The sequence below is a fragment of the Mauremys mutica genome, chromosome 2, assembly GCF_020497125.1.
Source record: "Mauremys mutica isolate MM-2020 ecotype Southern chromosome 2, ASM2049712v1, whole genome shotgun sequence".
Taxonomy (NCBI): Eukaryota; Metazoa; Chordata; order Testudines; family Geoemydidae; genus Mauremys; species Mauremys mutica.
In genome coordinates, this window is record NC_059073.1 from 185559703 (window position 1) to 185587360 (window position 27658).

At 42.5% G+C, this 27658-nt stretch overlaps 1 protein-coding gene across 13 annotated transcripts in view; it reads right to left on the minus strand.

Moving 5' to 3' along the window:
* Window positions 1–27658, minus strand: part of FHOD3 (formin homology 2 domain containing 3) — a 650322-nt gene that overhangs the window by 30633 nt on the left and 592031 nt on the right. For all 13 annotated transcript variants that reach the window (XM_045007832.1, XM_045007840.1, XM_045007828.1 and 10 more), the window contains 2 exons: window positions 21333–21523; window positions 19604–19796 (listed from right to left, as the gene is read on the minus strand). In XM_045007832.1, the coding sequence (XP_044863767.1) occupies window positions 19604–19796; window positions 21333–21523 (384 nt within the window). The remainder of the gene's footprint in view (window positions 1–19603; window positions 19797–21332; window positions 21524–27658) is intronic.

Genomic DNA, 27658 nt, shown 5'->3' on the forward strand with positions numbered 1-27658 from the left:
TACATTACATGCTGTGATTGGTATATGTAGGACCCCTGGACCTTGAAAGGTGTGTTGTGGGGGGTGTTGATCATTGTAGCAACAGAAATATGTTTTCAGGTTTTGCATCTGTTGTTCTGGCAGAGTCAAGGCCTACTTTGAGTTGGTGTGTCCTGGGTGTGGGGAGCTTGCTTCTAATAATGAGTTTGGAGAGACTGGAGGGTTGTTTGAAGGCCAGAAGAAGGGAACCAGGAAAGATTTCCCTCAGAATGGGGTCCCATGGAGCATGCGTTGTAGTTGTTTGATGATACCCCATACAGGTTCCAGTGTGGGGTGATAAGTGACAACTAGGGGTGTGTGGTCAGAGAGGTTCTAATTTCTTTATTGAAGTTATTTAGTTCTAAAGAATGAAACTAGTAAAGAAAATATGCCACACATCATACACTGAGCAGTAGACACACAATCAGAGATCCTTGCCTGCCTGGACTCATTTGTAGTACAGGTAGGCTCAAAAGAGTGGGGCAATATTCACTTCTCTCCAAGAGAACAGACCCTGATAGCCACAAGGACAAGGGAATATCCAGGTGCATATAAAATCCTCAAAAAAACCAGGCATAAGTATGGGCTTTAGTCTTCATACCTTTTCCATCAGAGCATTGGGTGTGAAACAAAGACCTGCTGTGTGACCTTCGGTAAGGGCCTGCCATTGGGACTCAAACACCACAGTGATGGGCACACTAGATGAATCAAGTTAGCTAAGTAAGGAGTAGGTAAGTTTGTTCTGTAGCATCAACTACGGGTAACTTGGCAGAGCAGAAGTAGTTTCACTGTCCATGAAAGGAGACATTTTCCTGTGGTCTCTAACCTCCCCTTCTACATATCTACAGATAACAGTCAAGCGGTTCTAATAGCAACTAACTACAGTAAGTTAAAAATACATTAAGAAAAACACTAAAAAATGCTGCCAAATAATTTCATGGCTGGAGCACAAAACTTGCAGGCGGCAGTAAGAAGAACAAACAAAACCTTAAACCGATTTTGGAATCTGCCCTTCACTCACCCAATCTGTGTATGATTTCTGTATTACCAAGACAACATTAAGAAACAGTTTCTAAATTAGCTGTTCATACATAACACAAAGTAATGCGACAGTAGGCTGAGGTTTCATCAGTTACAGAAGAAACCTGTCTAGGATTGAAGCCAGACAACATACAGCAGGATCAGATGATCTCTAAGAACTTCTGCAGAGGAAAACATTTTTAAGGGAGCATGATGTTTTCAGAGGAGGAGCATGTTATATTTCTATTTCAGCCTATGGATGTTAAGGTTAAAATGTGCCACTTACTCTCATGGTTCTTACTGTCAGAAAGAATATTTAAGGTATGTTTCTGCTCTGAAAAGTTATTACATAAAAATGGTAACTTGTTACTCAACAGATCTGCCCTGGTGTTGTATTCAGAGTCATATTTGCAAGCACCAGGGGCTAAAATATTTTTAAAATTTCTCCTCACTCCTGTTAGCCCTGCAGACATAACACAGCTTTGAGAAAGTATGTTGAATGTTACTCTTCCTTTTGCATCAGAAAACAGGATTGTTTATTAATTTCCTATTATAAGGCCAATTAGTTAGGTAATAAGATAATAATTGGAGATATACCAATCTCCTAGAACTGGAAGGGACTTTGAAAGGTCATTGAGTCCAGCCCCCTACCTTCACTAGCAGGACCAATTTTTGCCCCAGATCCCTAAGTGGCCTCCTCAAGGATTGAACTCACAACCCTGGGTTTAGCAGGCCAATGCTCAAACCACTGAGCTATCTCTCCCCGCCGCAAGAAAATCCACAGACCCTTTATTACTGGTGATGATGCTTTAGAAGGAAAGAACCCAGCTTGACTCTCAGAGTCTACGTTGAGTTTGCAGGACTGGGTGTTAGGAAAACCCCATTGTTTTACCTGTACGCTGAAAATATTTGATCTGGAAATTACTGGGAGAGTGATACTATTTAAACAAAATGATTTTTCAGATTAGAACTGTAAATTAACCAAATAACAAAGCAATGATCAAAGCAGTGAGGTAAATATATTAATTTGAGATATACTGCTGATGGTGCATGGCTAGAATTTGTTTTAAAAATATCACTTTGCCTCATTTGAAGGAAGAAAACATTTAAGTCCTAGAGTCTCATATGTGAAAATAAAGTTTAGAAAAATATTAGTGATAAACTTCTACTGCAGTTCATGCCAGTCCTGGTTTAAAAATAATATTGACAGTAAGTTGAAAAGTTAACAGATACAAAATGTCACAGAAAAAACAAAGGAGACTATCATCACATAACCATTAGTTAGAATACACACATTAGTCAAATATTTTTTCACAAATGTTAATTCAATAGCACATATTTTTCTATCTAATGGGTTCAAATCATCATTCCCTGGGTGATTCCTCATCTTCTGCTCCACCCAGACATTAAGTTATAATCTTTGGGGAAGAAGAGGTCCCAGATAAGTAGCTTCCTACATATCTTTCATTTTCAAATGCCGATGCTTTGCTTACCCTCAAAGACTAGCCCCTGGTGCAAATCACTGTAATTAGAAGCACTGGGCATTCAGCCAGTCAAATTGCTTGGTTAGTTGAACTGGATGAGTGAGCTATTTTTGAACAAAGAATGCATTACACAATGAGATGCTGTCCATAACAATAGACTGTTCCACTGGGAATACAGCAGGTATGTCAGCTGGTACATTATTTATTCATTTATTTGCAGACTCATGTATTAAGAGGAATTTTAAGAAGTTCACAAACTATTCCATTGTTCAATTCATTGGGATTCACAATGCAGATATTGCAAAATTTTGTTTTGCATCTCTATAGACAGATGTTTGAACTGCTCATAAAATAAAGATTTGTGCATAGACAGCACATCATTGATTATGCCATTGTCCTGGGAACCTTCATCCAAAGTTTTCCCCATGACACTCAGATTATTGAAGTTTTGCATAGTTACGGGAATTATCAATTTAATTAATGATTTGGGAACTGGAGAAAGGAAGTTTCAGGTAATTAAGGCTCCAAATCAGGATTTATAGGAGAACACTTAAACTCATGGTTAAAGCTACTTATAAACAGTCTTACGATAGAGCCAAAAAGCCACAAGAATGAAAGTCACAGTGCATGGTTCCAGTTGAGTTAAAGGACTTGAGCATTTCATAATATTTGTGTTAGAATTAGATCTCACAGCACACAGGGGATGTGGAAATGACATGCTCTTTCAAAGAACCATACCTCTACATCCTCCTCTTCATCGGTCTATCAGGGGAGACGAAGGACAGGACAGAGAAGGATAAAGAGCAATATTTAGGAAATATAGTATGATCAAAGCATGGTATTATTTAAGCAATGACAAGATGATCTGTAAATGAAGGTAGATAAGGAAGTACTTAATATGGCAATCAACTTGCTGCTTCCTTTTAGTAAAGAAAAATTAATGGATGCTGTTATCTTCTGCAGAAAAGGCACTGCATTTACTCATCTATGCACCCAAATAGAACTGGCAATAGAACCAAGGCAACGTGTTAAGTAGAGTTGTCTGCTGCTTTCTCTCAGACAAATTCCAAAGTAAGGCCATGCCCTTTCATCCTATCACCCTTTCATCTTTTTGTTTTCCTCAAATCGTGGTGTTATATGACACTATGCATCCTTCTGCTCCAATGGAACCATAAAGCAGCTCTCCCCTGGCTGCATGGAAGGAGGTGGAGGGCTCTCTTGTTATTCCAAATAATGGAAAGACAGGCTGTATGGTTGGCTCTGGCTTCTCTCTCTTAGCCCCTTACCCACTTGCTAGTGAGATGGAAGCTCTCTCTTCCTTTCCCTCCCAGTGATGTTTCTCGGGCACCCATGACTGAGAGTCTCCTTGTTACCCCTCATGCCTCCATTGTGAGAGACTTGCTTGTGCTTAGCTGGGTGTCAGCTCCCTGACACCACCAGCCTGCTAGCCACCCAAGCCCTCTCCTCTGGGTTATGTCACCCTTTTCTTCACCTTGTAGGTTAACAATAGATGCACCCTAGAATCCGAGTCCCTTTTGAATTGTACCCCTGTGATATCCAGCCCCTGATTCTGGCTCCTCTCAGAAATTCCAGATCCTCTGTCCCCAAAGAAGCAGTGTACCCCAATTTACCAGTTTTACCGTAACCCACCACTTCTGCAAACCACACGGCACTTGTGAGCACTTACGATAAAACAAAAGCAGGCCTATTTAAGACAGTATACAGATGTAACTAGAAATGGGAGAAACTGATGAAACCAAGTGATTACAACACAAAACAATATCATTAAACTTGAACCTAGGTCTACACTTATCAATAGTTACCTCCTCTATGCAATAAGGCAGATTTTCCCCAAAGTTCAGTCTACTGCAGATCTGGCTGGTTTAATAAAAGCCAGGATCCAAATGTTTATGAAAACCCCCTTGTTCCCAATGGGTTTTCTCAGTGAATGGACATTGAGTGCCTCTCCCTCCTCTGTGTTATACTGAAAACAGCCTTTTGTTTCTATTCACAGATAGGGAGAACCCCTGGCTTGCTGTAAAGTTTCTATTTTGCCTTTAAGTTTTTCGATTGTTTGTCGTTGCCTCTGATGGTTTCTCACTCAGAGTTTCAGTATTGCATAAGGCCAAACGATTGAGCCTTACATTGCATCACTGACCAAAAAGAGTGGGGTGATAACTCCCCCTTGCCTGAATAGGCCATCACTGAGACACGTTAACGCTCGGTGACTAACTTCTACTCCTGGTCCATAAAGCATTCTTTAAATATAGATACTTTATTCCTTAACTGTTACTCATACTTACATCTCACAATGATTATGAATTTTGATGAGCTCTCTGTAGATACCTTACACATTACTCTTTATGGATTAATATGATGTATGAGTTTTGTCAGATCTGAGGTGCAAGATGTTTGCAAAGAACAGGGGACCCTATGCTATAGGGGTCTGTGTCACACTCCTCCCAGCTGATCGGAAGAAGGCTATCTGTTTTTCCCCTTCCTAGGTTAGCAATCATTGGCACTCTCTCCTCTTTTCCCATGTTCATAACAGGGAGAGGAACTGGAAGAGAGCCTGGCTACTCCTTCTCCCTACTTAGTGACTGGTTTCTCGGTGGCTCATTTTCTCTACCTTTTGCTATCATAAGAGGGTGGCTTCTGAACCACTGTATCTTTTTGCTTAGAGCTTGGATCTCTTCTGTAGCTCTAAAAAACACTAATGTATGGAATCCAGGAAATTCAAAATTTAAATTTGAAAGAAACCTCTAAATGTTGGAAAGTATGAACAAAAGTGGAGTTAATGCCCTCCCCAAACAACCTTAACTCTGCCTGTGCGTTCCCATCCACACGCTCCCACCCCTGCCCAAAAACATGAGACAAATATTAGCCATCATACTTCAAAATTGAGATCTTGAGCTGCATAGCCCCAGCTACACTGGATATACAAACTGGATAAAATTGGACATACAAATGTGTATATCATTCACCACCTATTTGACCAAAGAAACTAGATTCAATTCACTCTCCCTTAGACAACAGCAACACCAACATCACAGTGACTCTTAAAAGATGAAGGATGGTCTTGTGGTTCAAGCACAGGACTGACAGTTTGGAGATCTGGAATTTATGCTTGGCTCTGCCACAGATTTCCTTTTGGAACTTGGGCAAGTTTCTTAATCCATCTGTGGTTTATTTACAATGATGCCTGGTTACCATGCAGTGATGTTGTGAAACCAACAACACGGACATTTATAACACACTTTGAGATTCTTGGATGCTATATAAGTAGGATAGTCTAACAACAATAATTACACTTTACATAAAAGTAAAAGACCTATCCAGCTGCTACCTGAGACTTCCTAATTTAGGCCCCAGTTTAACAAAGCACCAAATCAAGGGCTTAATTTTAAACAGGTTCGAATAAAACACATACTTTAAGTTCTTTGATGTACTGGGGCCCTAACTCCCTGACATTAGGCACCGGAAATCATAGAAACATATGAATCCCTCACCACCTAGATTGTGTGCTGCAGACATTTAAACCTAGTGTACTCCTGCATGTAGGCTACACAAACCATGGTGGATGTAGTTTATGAAATTTGCAACCACAGTATATGAATTTTAAGATTTCCTTAAATTTGTGGAGTTTAGGTCCAATCACCAGTGTATCAAGTGTTGAACCTGCCTAATTTCAGGAAAAATTTTCATATGTCCATATGAGTCATGCTCCTGGGTAGATTGCTCCTTCTGAGATCCCTTTCCAGTGACAGGCCCATGCCTCCACTTCTCTTTGGGATCGGACCACGCAGTCCAACCACTCTCTGACTGAGTCTACAGATTACACCGCTCCGGTTGCCAACAAGGATATCTAGCAGGCTCAATGGGCTTGGTGCCTGTAGGAGTTTTCCTTTGGGAGCCTATACTTGGTGTTCCCCTCAAGCCTCTTGGGAGACATGACTTAGCCTTGGTGCCCCTTTCTCTTCAGCACCATGCTGTAATCTGTTAGCTATAGACCCTGATTCTCAGTCAGTCTGGGCGTCTCCTTGCATCCTTGTCAGTGTTCACTGACATTCTCTGGGAAGCCTCTCTCAGCTCACCTGACCCCTCTCCCTTTTCTAGGCCCAAGGTCCTCAAATGTTTTAGTGTCCTCCTTTGATTCTACACGTAGGCCTGGGCTACATTAGCGGGGTCGAACTAAGGGCAGGTCTAAACTAAGGGCGGGGGTCGAACTAGGGTACGCAAGTTCAGCTACGTGAATAGCGTAGCTGAACTCGAAGTACCCTAGTTTGAACTACTTACCCGTCCAGACGCCGCGGGATCGAAGTCCGCGGCTCCAAGGTCGACTCCGCCACCGCCGTTTGCAGTGGTGGAGTACCGGAGTCGACCGGAGCGCGCGGGGAGTTCGAACTATCGCGTCCAGATTAGACGCGATAGTTCGAACTCCGAGAAGTCGAACTCACCGCGTCGACCCGGCAGGTAAGTGTAGACTAGCCCTAAGATATGCAACTTCGCGTAGCTGAAGTTGAAGAATCTTAGTTCGACTTACCTGGCCGTCCTCACAGCGGCAAGTAGACTGGTGCAGCTCCCCCGTCGACTCCGCTTACTCCTCCTGCTGAGGTGGAGTACGGGCGTCGATTAGCGGATCGATTTATCGCATCCAGACGAGACGTGATAAATCGATCCCAGATACCTCAAACACTACCCGCCGATCCGGCAGGTAGTATAGATGTATCCTTAGTGTTGGGAAGAGTAAACCTGGATGGAGTCACATTCCCCAGTTAATAGTTTCCCCATTGTTCCCTCCAGGACTCTTAACCCTGTTATTGTTTTGCCATTCCTGTTTGGTCCTTTTAACCACCTCTTTGATTTAGCTCCATTGCAAGTAACAGATCATACAAACACACCACTCCCCATTCATGAAAAATAATATAGATATTCCCCAGTTCTCCACACTTATCTCATATGAAGTGTTCTCAGAGTGGTAACATAGGAGGGCATTTATTTATGTTATTAATATTTGTAAAATGCAAACACTGAATTTCCAGGTTTTTTAATGTGTTTTTAAAAAATACACTGTTCCATTAATTCCCCACCCCCTGCAAGCTATTAATACATATTTTCTTATCTTATCTCCAGTTCAGTAATGATTTTTGTCTGGAATTGATACATTTTGTTCCAAAAACATTCATAATTAAATAGGAAAGCCTCATTTGTTTTGGCGCTCATCTAGTTTTCAGCAAGCTCTACATGACAAGATTAGCTGTATGAGAGTGCTGAGAAGCACATTAACATTACTTTTTAAGGGTATGTTTGGTTCAGAGTGAGCTGTTTGTTTTCCTTTGGGCATAGTGGCACTGAAATGCAGCCAGACATTTTGCAGTGGGACCTCAGCAGGTATGTTCGTTTTGTTATTTGCATTATGATAGATTTTTTTTTCACTGCAATCCCAGGGAAAACTAATTCCTCTGAAAAATGGCTATGCAGAGTTCTTGCGAATAAATAAAAACAGAAAACCATAGAAGCATCTTGGGAAGTAAGAGCATATCTGTATATTAATCCATACACAAAATGATGAGAAAAATAAAAGGAAGGGGGAAAATGAAGCAAAAACACAAAGTAATCTGTGAGAGGCATTCAAAGGAAGGAAAAGGGGCAGAGGACAACGCTAAGTGCATTTTCCAGAGTAAGAAAGCAATCCAGGCTTTGTGCAGTTTATTATACAAGGGTTAGATTGTGATAGCAGGAGCATTCCAGGCTCCAGAAGACAATTTCCTTCTTGCTCCCCGATTTGCTCCAGGGAGAAGTGATTTGCTGATGGCTTATATCAGCAGTAGACTACTACCCCTCACCCCACCATGCCTGCTCAGTCCCAGTAGCCAGTGTGTACTGAGAGGGACAGAATCAAAGTTCTGTCCATTCCTCTCCCACCTGCTCTGGCAGGGGCGGCTCTAGGATTTCCGCCGCCCCAAGCAGGGCGGCACGCCGCGGGGGGGCGCTCTAGCGGTCGCCGGTCCCGCGGCTCCGGTGGACCTCCCACAGACGTGCCTGTGGAGGGTCCGCTGGCCCCACGGCTCCGGTGGACCTCCCGCAGGCGTGCCTGCGGATGCTCCACCGGAGCCGCGGGACCAGCGGCCCCTCCGCAGGCACGTCTGCGGGAGGTCTACCGGAGCCGCGGTTTTCCGCAGGCATGCCTGCAGGAGGTCCGCCGGAGCCACCTGCCGCCCTTCCGCTGGGATGCCGCCCCAAGCGCGCGCTTGGCGCGCTGGGGTCTGGAGTCGGCCCTGTGCTCTGGGTGGAAGAGAGTAAGCAGTTTGTACAACACCCGTGATCCCTATATGCTCATACCAAATCTCTGTCCCTATGTGAATGGACAGTCTGGGCTGGAATGCAGCCCTACAGTTACTAAGGATAAGAGTTAAAGTAGCAAGTGAATTACTCAAATCTCCTAGATCAAAGATTAACCAGATGGGAATTATCCTTCTTTTCTTTCTTCTTTCTTTAATGGTTAAATATATTGAGAAATGTTTTTGAATTAGGAAAATGTTAACAAAAGTAATATTACTAAACAGTACTGGAAGAACGCTAGGATGCATCTCCCCTAGCTTTCTTTGTGCATGAGCTCTGGCTTTTAAGGCTGAAAGGCTCTCCAGTTCAAATCCTAGGGATTCAACTTTTCTATCTATTGCACAATTTCAGGAGACCTTTTTTTAAAAAAAAAAGAATCACTCTAGGATTTGTGCGGCGGGGATTTTGTCATATTTAAATATTATTTCTATTAAATAGAGGTTTTGGAATAGAAACTCTAAGGTACTCTACAAAAGACAGCTGCATAATTCTGGGGGACAGATTCTTTTATTATCTACTATTCAATGTGTATAACTGCATTTCTTTCCTATCTTTCCTGCTTATTTTTCAGTGAATTGTGTTGTTTCTGAAAGTGCATAACTGATATCACTAGCTAAAGGCAGACATAGGGTTATTTCTACACTGCAATCAAGGGTGGGAAGAAGGGTGATTGTAGCACGTGTCAACATACCCAAGATAGAATTAATCTAGCTAGTACGAGTATTAATAGCAGCAAAGCGAAGCTATGGAAGCACAGGCTTCCACACAGGTTGTACAAGCCCACCTGGGATTCTGGGTACATATATGGGCGGCTAGTCCATGTTCTAGTCCGTGCTGCCGCAGCTTCACTGCTACTGGCAGCTGAACTTGCTAGATTAAAGCCACTTTGAGTATGTCTACATATATTGCAATCCAGCTGCAGTGTAGTGATGGCAGTGCAGTGGTGCAGGCAACTTCCCCATGTAACTGTGAAAATGCGCCATTCTTCCATTTTTATTCTTTTCCCATGTAAGAAAAACCTATTGAAGGGGTCAGCAACCTTTCAGCAGTGGTGTGCCAAGTCTTCATGTATACACTCTAATTTAAGGCTTCGCGTGCCGATAATACATTTTAACGTTTTTTAGAAGGTCTCTCTATAAGTCTGTAATATATAACCAAACTACTGTTATATGTAAAAAGTAAACAAGGTTTTCAAAATGTTTCAGAAGCTTTATTTAAAATTAAATTAAAATGCAGATCTTATCAGTTTAGTGTGATCCTTGCCCTTGCTTTTCCTTGCTGAGTTTTAAAATGTCTGGCACGTATTTGGATACTTTAAGCTGCACACAGGCTTCTGAGTGATCAGTTGTTAACCGGCTGGAACCCCAGATCGGCAGCTGAGGAGAGTGGAGCTGGCGGCTGGTAGGGCTGAACAGGGCCAGAAGCCTGGACCCTGTCTGGCAGGGGGCCTGTGCTGGAACTCCAACCGGAAGCAAGGTGAGTGGGGCCGCAGCGGGGGATGATGGCTGGCAAGGGGCCAGCAGCCGGAACCCCCGAAGAGCGACTGAGCGGCTCAGCCCGCTGCCACCGCTCTGGGGTTTTGGCCGGCGGCTCCTGCCAGCCAGGGTCTCAGCCCACTGCCAGCTGGGGTTCCTTCACCCAAGACGGCAGCGGGCGCTGAGTGGTGCCGGCGGTGGGACCCTGGCTGGCTGGGGCCAGCAGCGGGAACCCCAGAGCAGTAGTGGGCTGAGCGGCTCAGTCCGTGCTGCATGCCATCAAAAAATCAGCTCGCTTGCCACCTTTGGCACACGTGCCGTAGGTTGCCGACCCCTGATCTATTGGGAATTACATTAACAATACCAAACTCATTTCACTATGAGTGACCAAGAGAAGTCAGGAGCAAAGGTCTGTAGAAGTGAAAGGGAAATACAAAAACTGGGAGTCTGTTTCTCAGAACTAAAGCCACTTCCATGTAATAACTCCAATGAAGTCTATGGGAGTTCTGCATCCAAAAAGGTCAGCAGGATTGACCCTATGCCCTTCAAGACTGATTTTGGTTGAGTGGGTTTAAAAAATAAAGGGATATGTATTTTCTTTCTAGAATCGGAAAGGTTACATTTTCTTGGTATTCATGTAGGCCATAGTGATAAGATGGGGGACTCTATCCTGGGAAGGTTTGGGGTTTGTGGTGGTTATTCAGCTGAACACGAGCTCCCAGTGTGACACTGTAGCCAAAAGAACTATTGAAATCCTGGGAGGCATAAACAGTGGAATCTCGAGTGCAACAAAGTGGTTATTTTACCTCTGTATTTGGCATGTCCCAGTATGTCCCTCGGCCTGCGCCACTTTCAGCAGCTCCCATTGGCCTGGAGCAGTGAACCACGGCCAGTGGGAGGAAATAAGGCAAAAAATTAACAGTGAATGTAATTAAACATTGGAACAATTTACCAAGGGTCATGATGGATACTCCATCCCTGACCGTTTTTATCCATTATGACTCCAAGATGTCTTTCTTGAGTGGTAACAGCTAATTTAAAACCTATCATTATATATGTGTAGCTGGGATTATTTTTTCCAATGTGCATTACTGTGCACTTATCAATGTTGAATTTCATCTGCCATTTTGCTGCCCAGTCAGCTAGTTTTGTGAAACCCCCTGTAACTCTTCACAGTCAGCTTTGGACTTAACTATTTTGAATAACTTTTTATCATCTGCAAAATTTGAAATTAATATTCCATTACTAGGTGTATATTTACTGTGCATAGCAGCCATATCTTTTCCCTTCAATGCACAGAAATATAAACTAATCAGAAAAACTAAAGTTAGCAATAATATCATGTAATGGGCGGGGGGGGGGGGAGGTTGTTGGGATTAGATTAGCTAAACATTTTACCATGTGCCACAACTGAGTGGGGGAAAATAATGGCAACATTACTTGACTACATTTAAATGGATAATTCCTATACATGTAGATCACAGAAAGTCCTTGATTCACCCATATGCCCACATAAGCAATCTCCTTAAACAGAGGAGTGTTGTGCTGGAGAGGAGCCGGTGGTTGTGGTACATGTAGGTACCAATGACATAGGGAAAGGTAGTAGAAAAGTCATGGAGGCTAAATTTAGGCTGCTAGGTAGGAGATTGAAGTCCAGGATCTCCATGGTGACATTCTCTGAAATGCTTCCAGTTCCATGCACAGGGCCAGGTAGACAAGCAGAACTGTGGGGTCTGAATAGGTGGATGAGACGATGGTGTACGGAGGAGGATTTAGATTTATTAGGAACTGGGGAACCTTTTGGAAAAGAGGGAGCCTATACAGGAAGGATGAGCTCTACCTAAACCAAAATGGAACCAGATAGCTGGCACTTAAAGTTAAAAAAGTCATAGAACAGTTTTTAAACTAAGGGATGGGGGAAAACTGAAAGGTACGGAAGAGCACATAGTTCAGACAGAAGATTCTCTATGTCCTAGTAAGGAGCAGAGGATGGAAGATGATAAAATATAGGTAGGATCTGATGAAAAACAGTCAAATGAAAAAGAGTCCCATTCAATTACATCGCGTATTGGCAGATAGCTAAAAAGTGACAATTTTTTTTAAAGTCCTTATATACAAATGCTAGACGTCTAAATAATAAGATGGGTGAACTTGAGTGCCTTGTATTAAGTGAGGATATTGATATAATAGGCATCACAGAAACTGGGTGGAATGAGGATAATCAATGGGACACAGTAATACTAGGGTACAAAATATATCGGAAGGATAGACCAGGTCATGCTAGTGGGGGAGTGGCACTATACGTGAAAGAAAATGTGGAGTTAAATGAAGTAAAAATCTTCATAAATGAACCCAACCGTACCATAAAATCTTGATAGATAATAATTCCATGCTTGAATAATAAGAATATAGTACCACCCACCTGACCAGGAAGGTGATAGTGACAGTGAAATGCTATGGGAGATTAGAGAGGCTATAAAAATAAAAAACTCAATAATAACAGGGGATTTCAACTATTCCCATATTGACTGTGTACATGTCACCTCAGGACAGGATGCAGAGATAAAGTTTCTTGACAACTTAAATGCTTCTTGGAGCAATGCATCCTGAAACTCACAAGAGGATAGGCAATTCTTGATTTAGTCCTAAGTGGAGCACAGGATCTGATCCAAAAGGTGAATATAGTTGAACCACTTGGTAATAGTGCCAATAAAATAATTAAATTTAACATCCCTGTGGTGGGGGGGAAAACACCACAGCAGCCAATCATAATTGCATTTAATTTCAGAAAAAGGAACTATTCAAAAATGAGGAAGTTAGTTAAACAAATTAAAAGATACAGTCCCAAAAGCGAAATCCCTGCAAGCCACATGGAAACTTTTTAAAGACACCATAATAGAGGCTCAACTTAAACGTATACCCCAAATTAAAAAACTAGTAAGAGAACCAAAAAAGTGCCACTAAGGCTAAACCAGAAAGTAAAAGAAGCCATGAGAAGCAAAAAGGCATCATTTAAAAAGTGGAAGTTAAATCCTAAAATAGAAAGGAGCATAAACTCTGAAAATGAAGTGTAAAAATATAATTAGGCAGGCCAAAAAAAGAATTTGAAGAACAGCTAGCCAAAGACTCAAAAAGTAATAGCAATTTTTTTTTAAGTACATCAGAAGCAGGAAGCCTGCTAAACAGGTGGGGCCACTGGACAATTGAGATGCTAAAGGAGCACTCAAGGACGATGCGGCCACTGCGGAGGAACTAAATTAATTCTTTGCACCAGTCTTCATGGCTGAGGATGTGAGGGAGATTGCCAAACCGGAGACATTCTTTTTAGGTGACAAATCTGAGGAAATGTCCCAGATTGAGGTGTCATTAAAGGAGGTTTTAGAACAAATTGATAAAATAAACAGTAATAAGTCACCAGGACCTGATGGTATTCACCCACGAGTTCTGAAAGAATTCAAATGTGAAACTGCAGAACTACTAACTGTGGTATGTAATCTATCATTCATATCAGTTTCTGTACCAGATGACTCGAGGATAAGTAATATGACACCGGTGTTTAAAAAAGGCTCCAGAGGCAATCCCAGCAATTACAGGCCAGTAAGCCAAACTTCAGTACCAGGCAAACTGGTTGGAACTATAGTAAAGACCAGAATTATCAGACACATTGATTAACATGATTTGTTGCGGAAGAGTCAACATGTTTTTTGTAAAGGGAAATCACGCCTCACCTATCTATTAGAATTCTTTGAGAGGGTTAACAAACATGTGGACAAGGGTGATCCAGTGGATATAGTGTACTTAGATTTTTAGAAAGCATTTGACAAGATCCCTCATCAAAGACTCTTAAGCAAAGTAAGCTGTAGTGGGATAAGAGGGAAGGTCCTCTCATGGATCAGTAACTGGTTAAAAGACAGGAAACAAAGCGTAGGAATAAATGGTCAGTTTTCAGAATGGAGAAAGGTAAATAGTGGTGTCCCCGCAGTCTGTACTGGGGCCACTCAATATATTCACAAATGATCTGGAAAGAGGGGTTAACAGTGAGGTGGCAAAATTTGCAGATGATACAAACCTGCTCTATATAGTTAAGTCCAAAACAGACTGCGAAGAGTTACAAAGAGATCTCACAAAACTGGGTGACTGGGCAACAAAAGGGCAGATGAAATTCAATGTTGATAAATGCAAAGTAATGCACATTAGAAAACATAATCCCAGCTATACATATAAAATGATGGGGTCTAAATTAGCTGTTACCACTCAAGAAAGACATCTTGGAATCATCATGGATAAAAACGGTCAGGGATGGAGTATCCATCATGACCCTTGGTAAATTGTTTCAATGGTTAATTACGTTCACTGTTAATTTATGCCTTATTTCCTGTCTGAATTTGTCTAGCTTCAGCTTCCATCTATTGGATTGTGTTGAATCTTTCTCTGCTAGATTGACGAGCCCTGTAGCAGGGTGGTTACCCGCTCCTGCCCTGAAAGGGCTTGAAGCCACCCCTGGAAGAGGGCTAGGGCTGCGAGCTAAAGGCTCGTTGATGGGGAAGCAGCTGCAGCAGGGCCACCCCCCAATCAGACTGCAGCTGGCCCTATAAAAGACAGTGAAGCCAGGAGCTGAGAAAGACTCGCCCTCTAGCTCTTGAGGGAGAAGGGCCTGGCTGCCTGGGAGCTGAGAAAGAGTACCTAAAGTGGAGCAGGGCTGGGGAAAGGCCAGACGAGCTGGGGAGCTCCGGCCTGGAAAACCCCCAGGCTGCAGGCCTTGTTGGGGCCAAAAGGTACTGGGGTTGCAATGGGGCAGCCCAAGGGTAGGCAGAGGCAGCAGGTCCAAACCCTTCTTGCCAATGATGAGTGGCAATTATACTGCAGTTTGCCCCAGTGAGCAGGGGCTAGATGGTGACTGGCAGTAGCCAAAGACTGAGGCGAGGTGGGGATAGGAGGTTGGGGGTTTCCTTGGGAAGGGGGACCCAGAGAGACCACAGGGTACTGCAGGGGGAAGAACCCCGGCAGAAGGGGCACTGGGGTCTGGGAGGGACATGGGGACCAGTGGCAAGGTGAGACACTGACCTGCAGAGGGTCCTCCTGGGTCGAAAAGCTAATTCCCAGGATGACCGACAGGTGGCGCTGCAGGGGTGAGTCGCCGTCCCCTTACATCGTGGTGGAGAATGCGAGCATAGGTGGCCTGCCCCCGATACAAAGGGCAAGGGCAAGGACTGCAGGACTATTGCCCGGACTTTAAAAAAACAAAGGGGGTGATGGATCCTAGGTGCAGCAGGGTTTTCTATGGGGAGACCCCAGGTGTTGTCCTTGGGTGGGCCCCGGTGTCAGTGTCTGGAGGAATGGGGCTGATGACCTACATGGGGGCTGGGAGACCCAGAGCGGACTATGGGAGGTGCAATGGGCCCTCCATGGACAGATGGCCCAGTTGGCAGAGGAACAGCAGGCCCTGGTAAAGCTCCTCCGGAGGGAGTTCAGGAGGAAGCGCCAAGGGCCAGGGAGGAGCCTGGCACCAGGGCCAGGAGGCCGGGCGCGGAACAAAAGACATGTTATGCCTGTGCCAGGCGAGGACATATAAGGCGGGACTGTCCCTACTGGGTTGGGGGCAGGGTGTCTCACCCAAATAAGGGACAGTGGCAAGTCCCTCAGGCAGTCTGCTGGGTGAGGGAACCCAGGTGGTTGTGGGCGTGTTGGGCCTGTGGACAAAGGGGGCACCTATGGTGGGAGTGCCCTGCCCCAAGGAACACGGCCCAAGGCAACCCAGGGAGGGCTGGCCCAACAAGGGACAAACAGAAGAAGCCAGGGCCTGGGGCAGCAAAGGGGAGGCGAGTCTGCTTAGGCTGTCAGGACCCAGGCCACATAAAGAACTCAGCTGGGGGTGGCCAAGAGAGGGGCTGACAAGCCAGTGGGCCATCCACAAGAGGTGGCAAAGGCCGCAACCGGGACAGAGGGGACCCTGCAGGAGTACGGGACCCAGACCGTCGCCAGGGAGGTCTTCACTAAGGAAACCCAGACCGAGCGGGCCCAGCAAGAGGCCAGGACCCAGGTGATCGTGGGATAGGAGACAAAATGGACCCAGACACTGAGGGGGAGGGTCTGGGAGATAAGGACCTGAGGGCACAGCTGGGGAGTCTGCCCCAGTGAGTGGGGGCTAGATGGTGACTGGCAGTAGCCAAAGACTGAGGCAAGGTGGGGACAGAGGGTACCCTGGGGGGGGGGCAGAGAGACTGCGGGGTACTGCAGTGGGCAGAACCTCGGCAGAAGGGGCACGGGGTCCGGGAGGGACAGGGGGGCCAGCAGCAAGGCGAGAAACCGGTCTGCAGAGGGTGCTCCTGGGTTGAAGAACTAATTCCCAGGACGACTGACAGGAGGTGCCTCAGGGGTGAGTCGCTGCCCTGTTACAAGCCTATTATTAAATATTTGTTCCCAATGTAGGGACCTATAGACTCATTTAATAGAGATTTAGAAATTAACAACAAAAATGTGATTCATTTGACAAACATTGTGTGTCAGGATTAATATTTGCTTAGGATGGGTGGTTGTGGCTTTTACAACTCAAGAAAGAGATCTACCACTCAAGAAAGATCTACCACTCAAGAAAGAGATCTTGGAGTCATGGTGGATAGTTCTCCGAAAACACCCACTCAATGTGCAGTGGCATTCAAAAAACTGAACAGAATGTTGGGAACCATTAAGAAAGGGATAGATAATAAGACAGAAAATATCATATTGCCGCTATAGAAATCCATGATACGCCCATATCTTGAATACTGCATGCAGAACTTCTTGTCTCATCTCAAAAAAGATATATTGGAATTGGAAAAGGTTCAGAAAAGGGCAACAAAAATGATTAGGGGTATGGAACAGCTTCCATATGAGTAGAAATTAATAAGACTGGGACATTTCACCTTGGAAAAGAGATGACTAAGGGGTGGGTATCATAGAGGTCTATAAAATCATGACTGGTGTGGGGAAAGTGAATAAGGGAGTGCTATTTACTCGTTCTCATAACACAAGAACTAAGGGTCACCAAATGAAATTAATAGGCAGCAGGTTTAAAACAAACAAAAGAAAGTATTTCTTCAAACGCACAGTAAACCTGTGGAACTCTTTGCCAGAGGATGTTGTGAAGGCCAAGACTATAACAAGGTTAAAAAAAGAACTAGATAAGTTCATGGAGGATAGGTCCATCAATGGCTATTAGCCAGGATGGTCAGGAATGGTATCCATAGCCTCTGTTTGCCAGAAGCTGGGTGGGTGATGCGATGGATCACTTGATGATTACCTGTTCAGTTCATTCCCTCTGAAGCACGTGGCATTGGCCACTGTGGGAAGACAGGATACTGGGCTAGATGGACCTTTGGTCTGACTCAGTATGGCCATTCTTATGTTCTTAGAGGTTCAACATGGAGAATTTTAGAGAATGCTCTTCACTCTGTTCACTCTGTTACTTTCTCAGCTCATAGGATCAGCATATAATTGTGAATTAATGCTAAGCACATATCCTACAACTCAGACATGGAGGATATTTGTAGCTGGGATCCTATTACTCAGATGATACTCAATTTCTCCCAAATACAAATACCATCCTGGTCTGATTATTCTTCTTCCTTGTCCTGTAACAAGCCCTTCTGGTGAAGGCCCAATCACTCTCTCTCCTGTTTTCACATCTTCAGGAAATGGCCCACCTCCCTGGCTCAGATCTACAGTGACTGACCACTTGCTTGTACCTACATCCTGTTCTACTGTGATAGGGTCAGCATGCAGGCCCACTTCCTCTCTCCATCTCCCTGGATATTTCTTCTGGTGAGCAGATGAATGGCCACCTTTCCCTTCTCTCACTTCCTGATGCAAAAGGATTTGAAGCTCCTTCAGTCCTGTTGCTGCCAATTATCCTGATCCTTTAATACAGAAATGCTCCATGGTATACTGGCATAACAGGAACCCATCCCTCTTTGCCATTATCTGAACTGGTGAAAAGCGCTGATGCTACTTGGCAAATTAAACATTTAATTTGCCAATCCCTTTGGTTAGTGTCACATTTTAACTCCTCAAGAATGTTAGGGAAATTAGGGTGCAATGCAAGTATAAAGCTTCAGTTCCCTAATACTAGACCTGAATTTTTTCATGTCTATCTTAAACCTTTTGCAAAGAATCAGAGCCCTTCCTTTACCTGGAACTAGTCCAAAAGGAAAATCTTTTGAGATAATAATGTGGCTCTAAAATTCTCTCCCAGATGAGGAAGATTTCCAAAATTTGAAAAGTTATTGCCAGGAAAGATCTACAAATGATTGTGAGTCATTTAAATACAATCCCAATATGGGTCTGATGCATTTTGTTTCTTTACCTAACTTGTCTGAGCTGTTGGCCATAAAATTGTAATCAGCTTTGGGTTTTTCATGCCAAAGGCAGGATAGGGGTAGGTTCATATGCGATGAACCACTCATGTCTAATCGAAACTCCAGATTTGGATTTTGAGACAGCTGGAAACTTTTATTAAGTACTGGCACTTCTTAAAACTTTATTTGGACTAAGTGAAACTGCATCAATTTAAAAGAAGATAAAAAAAATCAGAGGATCTTTAAAAATCAAGAGAAAGTTCATCTTATTTTTACCAAAGTAGCCTGAACACAGTCAGCGAAATTTATTAGGTAACAGCTAAAGAGAATCTAAATTAATTATCTATAATAAAATCTGAAAGAGGACGCACTTGACTCTTATGTAAAATATTTTTATCTAATAAAAAAAAAGATACTATATATATATAAAACACTATAATATTTAAGTTTTCATGTCAGGATTTTCCCAAATGGGAATATAATGTTACACACCTAAACCCGTATATAAGCACCTAAATATGTGGTCAGTAATTTGATATATGGAATGATTTGGCAACCTAATTTTAGGGTTGTGTTATTTATATTCTTGGCCATATTTTTCATTAAGGTACCCTCAATTCCTACTCTATTCTTTGTTGAAAACAGACACTGTACATGAATTTGTCCATGTAACATGCGGAAGATTTTCTTTATGAACACTTAGTCTTGTTTTGTCCAAATCTAGAATCTGCTATGAATCCAGAAGCTTTTATAGTCAATGACAAAGAAAAACATAATATTGATTTACCAAAGAATACAGAGTACATTATTCATAGTGGAGGGAATCCTTAAAGGAAGGTTAGTGAATGAAGCAAAACATCTAAAATATGGCATTAACTAAAAAGAAAGCTTCACAAATACTTGCCACAGTGGATTTGATTTTGCCACTTACATCTGTGATCATTTTCCCCCTGGTCTTGTTTCTTTCCCTGTGGTTGGCGCGTTTCTGCTTCTGCTGCAAAACTCGTTCCCTGGTGGTGCGATACTCTAAAGCAAATTCACTAATAATTTTGCAGAACTTATTGATGTTGACTTCACGGATTGCGTAAGGAGGATGACCCATAAATAACAAAAATGCATGGAACCTAAAAACAAAATGAATTAATGACAGCTTTTAAAAATGGAAAAAAAAATTAAAAAACTTTAGATTTCCAGTAAAAAAAAGATTCCAATTGATCCATTTATTGTCTTCTGAACTCTAATCTTTTTTTTTCCATGCTGTGGAATTTTCATGGATTCCTTAAACATCACTGGCATGGTTTATAATTAAAAACATAATGCAAATAAATGGCTAGTCTATGATAATTTCATCCCAACCCATTTTCCCATGCTGATATAAGAGATAAGATGTTTACAAAACTCCATTCATTTTATTTTACTAATTTGGCATGTGAATGAACAATTTCATTTCAGATATTGAAAAAAATATTATGTTTTAATTCCATTTGTTTGTATTAAGCAACTTCAAAGAGGCTGTTAAGATGTTGAGGAAAGTCTAGACAAGAAGAATGAAGATTTACAGGCTAGCAACACAGGAAGAGAAGCATTTCTAGTTCAAAAAGAAAACCATAAAACCTTGTAACATCCAAATACTTTCAGTCTGGGGTGTTTTGAGTTCACAACTTTACTGTTGATTCAGTATTACCCACAGCTTTTTGTATTATTTGCAGCTTTGCTGCTGCTGCTTCTGTACCACATTATTCACAATGGACTACTGAATGTATAGCTCTTTGTGAATCTATTTTTATCTACTGTGTCCATGCTAATTAAAACACTCATTACAATGAAAATGAAAGATGTGATTGAATAAATAGGGTATCTTGGAGAGGCTTAGAATAGTAGTTACACTATGTAATTTAAAGTAAAGAAAACACTGTTCTACTTATTTTCAAATCCAACACAATATATGTGAAACTTGCAAGTTCCTGCTTTCACTACTACTCAGCTATATGTGGGGTACTTCTTATTTAGAAGGTGGAACAGAATTCATGAATGAGAAAACAGATGGGCTGAATTAACATCCCATATCTGTACATTCACACATTTGGGCCTGTTTGAACTCCCTTTGGTAATTCTGTGTACAACTATACATTATTTCTCCATCTGCAAAATGGGGATAATGATACCATTCTCCTTTGTAAAGCAATTTGAGATCTATGGATGAAAAGCACTACATAAGAGATCGGTATTATCATCATTATTGGGCATATTTAAATCATCTGTGAGAGTTTATGAATCTGGAAATATACTAGCAGTGGCACTTGCATATATATGAGCATTAGCAGATTGTACAAGATATTTATAGTACTAGCTTCAGATACAGAACTTGTTACTTAATCTTTACTATGGCAAATATATCATTAAAGCCACAAGGAAATTGCCTGAGTAGGATTTCAGGATTTTACCACAGCGTGTAGTTATATGAAAGAAAATAATTGTCAGTCGTTTTTCTCAGCAGAAATACAATTTTCAGCTGAAGTTAGGAAATATCGGGAACAAATGAACATCTGTTATAAAGAACCCACAACAGATATGTTGGTAAACATACATCTTGAAATGTGGTTTGAAGCGCACTGAAATAAGTAATTGAGGTTGTTCCCATCAATGCCCTAATGCTGTACCTGTTAATTATTCTTCTGTGAACAATCTTCAGAATTATGATTCTTTCTGCACAGTCTTTAAGGAACTCAGACATTTTTTGCTTCAGCGTTGGCTTCATTTCATGCTTTGCTATAGCCTTAAGGTGATCCCATGATGCTTTGCACCTTTTCTCCATCTGACATAAGTTGTCCTGAAGTTGTTCAAAGTCAACCTAAAAACAAGTGAAGACATCAGCCACTTTGATCTCAAATACCACAGCAGTAACCTTGGGTATCTGAACTGTTTCATCTTTATTCAACAAGGAGATGGGGAGGGAGATGTAGCTTCAGTGACACTGCTATATACATTAATACAATATTAATACTTGTCCGTGTCTCTACCCTCAGTGTAAGCATGTGAAATGTTAGAGAAATTCTGAAACAAAAAGAAGTGTAACTATGTGTGGTTGCCATATAGATTTAACATCTAAAGAAAGGAGAATGTCTTATTTTTCTGCTACATTTGTATAAAATGTTTTAGTAGATCCTTCTTTTTGCAGTCAACTGCACTAGGGATGATCAGAAAATATGTGTATGCACCAAGGCAGCAAAAAGGTTTTTTATTTCTCTCTTCCTCACTACCACCTTACAGCTTTTTAATGTGTCTGACAATCACTATAGTGTCTAGATGCCAATGTTTCCCCTTGGGTATGTCCCTAGCCCGTGCACTGTCTTGTTGAAAGACTGTTGTATTCCAAATGGTCAGTTCACAAGCCAGAACTTCAAGTTTTATTCAAAGGAAGTGTTATCTAGTGATCTCCGTACAAACTTGCATCTCTTGATACAAAGTATGACACTGTTAGCTTATAACACAATCTTTCTAATAGCTCTGAAAGTCTGTGTCAACACAGTTAAAATAAATTATTACATCCTCAAGTAACACTTATCAGGAGGGAAGCCAATAAATTCCATAAGAAGGTGAAACAGAGGTTCTCTCTTATTCATCAACCAAAAAAGGTGTTCAAACTGCAGTGGTCTACGCAAATGATTTTGGATATGTTTATAAAAACAGGGGAGTGTGCATGAACTATCCAGCCACAGTACTGCACATACACAAAGCAAATGGAAACAGCAGAAGTCTCCAACATGGTCTCCTTGACTTCCCAAGGAAGAATAAATTTATTTTCAAACAACAGTTCAAAGTAGAGATGAGCCTAAGCCATAAAATACAGATTTAGACTCAGATTCCAAACAAGCCAGAGAGTTTGTGGATGTTTGGGTCTGGTATTTTTGGCCCATCTCTTATTGCAAAACAGAAAACAGTTCTGTATAAGGGGTTTCTTCTTGCTTGTAGGATCTGAAGGAACTGTAGCTTAGTAAATGTTATTTTCAAAGGTTTCTAACTGAATATATTTCTATGCAGTGCAGCTATTTATTTATTAATTTTAATTGCTTTTGCGATCACTATAGTCCCACAACAGTATATATGATGTTTTGACAAAACTTAGTAATATATAATGTATCATATATAATAGGAAATTAATATAGTTATTAATTGTTCATTGTTGGTAACGTGTCCGTAACCAAAATAATAATGCTGACTAAGTACATACATAACAAGAAACTTTAAATGACTGAAGAAGGTGATACAAGCACATACAGATAAAAGGTGAAATATTAGCCCCATTGAAATCAATGGGAGTTTTGCCATTGATTCCAGTGGGGCCAGGATTACATTCAAGATCTTTATGCCTGAATTGCTCCAATCCACCTCCCAAAGACATAGCACAATCTCATGAGGCTTAGTGATTTCTGATATGTATAACTGTTACATATTTCATATGTTATTTCACACTTATGTGGGCTGTGCACATTAATTTTATCTTACAGCTTTTATATTTTACCATTTACGAAATCAGCCTGAACTGGAATCAGCCTGAATTGGAATCAGAACTCTTTTGATTTCGGGGAAAGTTCAGGTAAACCCAAACACTAAAACTCAGACACATCTCTGTAAGATGGACCTGAAGCAGGGTACTGGAGGCCTAGGGTGACCAGATGTCCCAATTTTATAGGGACAGTCCCAATTTTGGGGTCTTTTTCTTATATAAGCTCCTATTACCCCACACCCCCTGTCCTGATTTTTCACATTTGCTGTCTGGTCACGCTATGGAGGCCAGGTCTCTAATTGTGGTCATAATGCTGATTACAAGTCAGTGTGATGTTTGAAGGGTATTTAGAAGTTTTCCTTTACACTTCACTGATCCTGGTGCTATTCTGTGCATGACTGTTACTCTTGTGCTGTGTTAGAGAAGCCTAAGGCTTTTATAACGTATGCTAGGTTGCTAGAATAAGAAGGGACTGAAAATAGAGTTTACGATACATTTTCCCCAGCCATGATCCCTTTTCCCTACCATGCTGGCAGCAGAGAGGTCATGTGGCATAACCGTCCCAGTTCAGGCTCTACTCCATAAAATTATCTTGCTTACTCTGGGGAAATCCCTCCCTGGGCAACAATTTACAGCCAGGTTATGCTGTCACTGTAACTGCAATAAAGAAACTGGCCCTGGACACATACTACCTCAAAATTAGAGGAATATGGGATTGCGATCTAAATCGTCCCAAGCCAGCCCTATCTTGAGTGTAGGTGGATCTCACTTTGAGCTTTTTATTTTTTTAATGCATTCTTGACCTTGGTTCAAATTAAAGTTTGTTACAGATGGAATAAAGTTTTCAGCTATGTACAGTACCTACTGCTGAGAGTCATACTAACTGAGTTTAGCCATAAGAAATGTATTATTATTAAAAAGCTCCCTGATATAACCTGGTATTGATTTGATTCATTTTTGCTCTGACTTACAAAGTGATGAATTTTTCCTCTGCACAAGGAAATAAAAACATCCTTTGATCCATTCTGCTATTTAGAAAAGCCCTGCAGGCGAGGCAGCTGTGGGGGGTTATATTTTTGTTAGGGTATCAATGCCTATTTAAAAAAAAAATCCCTCTCCAGGTCAGTATTTTGACTGTTGATGACAAACATATTGCAGCTCACCATAGACTGGAAATATAAAATGCACACAGCAGACAAAATACCAGTATCCCCATTAGAAAACAATAGAGCCCAGAAGACTGTAGGACTCAAAATTTGGGGTCGCAAAGAATTTTCCAGATGGGGTGGGGAACTCCCCCAATCCCTCCTCTGCACAGTGCAGGAATTTTCATTAATTTTCATCTTATGTTACCACAGCTTGCACTGAAATCAGTGAGAGTTCAGAGTTATCAGGTCTGTAGAGGTCAAAAGACAATGCATTTGGGAAAGGTTCTCTAGTTTCTAGAGAGCAGAAAGGCTACAGAGCAGTTGGCATCTTCCCCTCCACTGTGGTCCTGCAAAGAACCAATGCAGCCACAAAAGGGGTACTGCTAGCTGAGGAGTGGATGTGGATGAAGGATGTGCTAGAACCTTCACTACAGTTTGAGGCTACCAACCTGTGGTAGAACCTCTGAGGGAGCACAGCAGGGAAAATACCACCTGCTCTCTCGTGGGGTGAACTGAGCACAGCTGCCTGTGCTGGTGCAGTAAGTGCAAATCACTGAAACTGGAAATCGAAACTAACGACGGTAACTTGCTTGTATATTCTGAACCTAATTGAGGCTAATGTCAGAAGGAGAGTGGCCAAGAGACTATAGGTTTCAGATGGTGTAGGTGTCGGACTCACCGCTGCAGCGCCTCCTGCTGGTCGTCCTCGGGAATTAGCTTATCCCAGCTCCGGAGCGCCCTTGGCAGGCCGGTGATCCACCTTACCTCACTCTGGCCCCCACATCCCTCCCAGGACCCGGTGCCGCTTCACTGGGCTTCTGCCCCCCCGTTGCAGAACCCCTTCAATCTTGGGGTCTCCCCCTCCCAGGAGAACCCCCACCCACTATCCCCATTTTGCCTCAGTCTTAGGCTACTGCCAGTCCCCGTCTAGCCCCCACTCACTGGGGTGGACTGCAGTGTAAGCCACTCATGATAGGCAAAGGGGGTTTTGGACCTGCTGCCTCTGCCTACCCATGGGCTGTCCCCTGCAACCTCATTACCTAATAGACCTGTCAGCAGGCCTGCAGCCTGGGGCTTTCCACGCCGGAGCTCTCAGCTCCTCTGGACCTTCCCCAGCCCTGCTCCAAATCTAGGTTCCTGCTAATCCTGCAGAAGCCAGGCCCTTCTCCCTCTACAGACAGAGGGAGACTGTTTGCTCCTGGCTTCCCTGGCCTTTATAGGGCCAGCTAGGTCTGCTGTTTGGGGCATGGCCACAGCTGAGGCTGTTTCCCCCAATCAGCCCAGCTTTTCCCCCTGCCACAGCCCTCTTGAAGGGCTGTTTTAAGCCCTTCTGGGCAGGAGTAGGTGACCACCCCGCTACAGAGGGGTAGTGTTAGTCTGTATCAGCAAAAAGAACGAAGAGTACTTGTGGCACCTTAGAGACTAACACATTTATTTGAGCATCAGATGCATGGAGTATACTCTTCCAGTGCATGCATCCGATGAAGTGGGTTTTAGCCCACGAAAGCTGATGCTCAAATAAATTTGTTAGTCTCTAAGGTGCCACAAGTACTCCAAGAGAGTGTAACAGATCACTATGAACTCTAATGTAATATGGGCCACCAAATCTCAGGAACTTGTCTTGAATGAGTGGTCATTTTTTGGAGACAAAAATAATCCATGTATGGAAAATTCTCCACATTTGCAAGAGTAAGAGTTAAAAGTGCTATGAGACATTCATGTACATTAGTTTGTATTTTACAAGTATTGTTTCCCCAATTTACATTTCTGAAAGTGTTCCCATTATTTCCAATGAAACCCTGGGATAAGTAGTGCTTCTATGCACAGAATCCAAGGCATTGCCATAGGATACCTTCTATAGACCCTAACCCTTAAGGGGTTAAGTGAAGATCATTTAACACATTATCTGATATAAAGTATCTGCTTTTCTTTAGAAGTGTGTCATGGTCCAACAAAATGCTTCCCTAAAGAGCACTGACTAATGAATGTGATTTACCAAAAAAACAAAAAACATTTCGTACTTGCCGATCTGTTGAGCAGATTTTTCCTGCCTAAACTCACAGAACAATTCACTAAGCCACTAGACTGGGTAGGCAGGAATACAAACATCTGAAGTTATTTAAAAAATCTGGACTCTTCTAGAAAATGAGGTCAAATGAATGTGATAGTCTACAGTATTAAAGCACCCACTGTACAACATTTCAAACCACTGGTGTGGGCTTTTTTTCAAGTAGCAAAAGTATTAGCATGCTGCTTTCTAATGGGGCATGACTTGGAGTGACCCAAACACTGTCACCTCACTGTCCCTTCTTTCCTGGATCTGTCCCTTGTTCTGGTCTCTTATGCTACCTCCCTTTCTTTTCTTACTGTCCACTTCTTTTGTGTTCATGGTTTTTCTGCTGCTCACATTTCTCTCTGTTTCTGTCCCCTTTCCTCCCCAATACACACTAAGGGCTCAGTCTTGCGTTACAGGCACTGCCGCAAAGATGCAGAATATCTTCAAGAGCTCTCTCCATGCAGGACAAGTTGGTTACGGCTCACCTCTTCAGGTCATGTGGCCTGCTCCCCACTGCATGCACAGCCAACTCCACTGGCTGCTGTAAAGGGAGAACAGAATGCTGGCCATGCTTTCTCCCTGACAGCTTTGGGGTGTCTTTTGCCACATAAAAACAGCCAATGTTCTCAAGGGATCACCAGTATGGACAGTACTTGGCAGCTATGAGGGAGTGTGAGACTCCTCTCCCTCTGTGCACCCATTAACAGCTGAGCCCAAATGTACCTTGAGCCACATAATCTTCTCAACCAACACAGTAACACTTAGACTCACACATTCACAACAGATAGCACTGAACAGGGTAAACCTTTCTCCTCCAACAAGGGAGCACTAACCAATGTGCTGAGTTGCTGTGACCAGAAACTCCATTTAGGCCAACTATCAGTAACATCAGAAAGTGAATGGAGTGCACAGAGCGTGCATGCTAACAGAATAGGCCTCTCTACCACTCTCTTCCTGCACACCAATGCTCATTACTACTTTCCAAATGCATGGAAGATGAAAGGACCATTTAATTCCCTTCATCATCTGTAAAACAAGATTTCCAGTAAAAGTTTAAATTCTGAAGGATGGCAGTGAAGTTTGGATACTTCAGTAATCATTGGCAACATCCAGCTCTATATCACAGATGAGGAACAAAAGAGTCAAGCAACTAGCCTGAGGGCACAATGTGACTAAACCCAAGATCCACTAAGTACTTTGTATGTTACACCAACCTGCCTCCTACTGTGCATACTAATCTTTATGCATACAGAATGGAATTTCCTTAAATAGTGT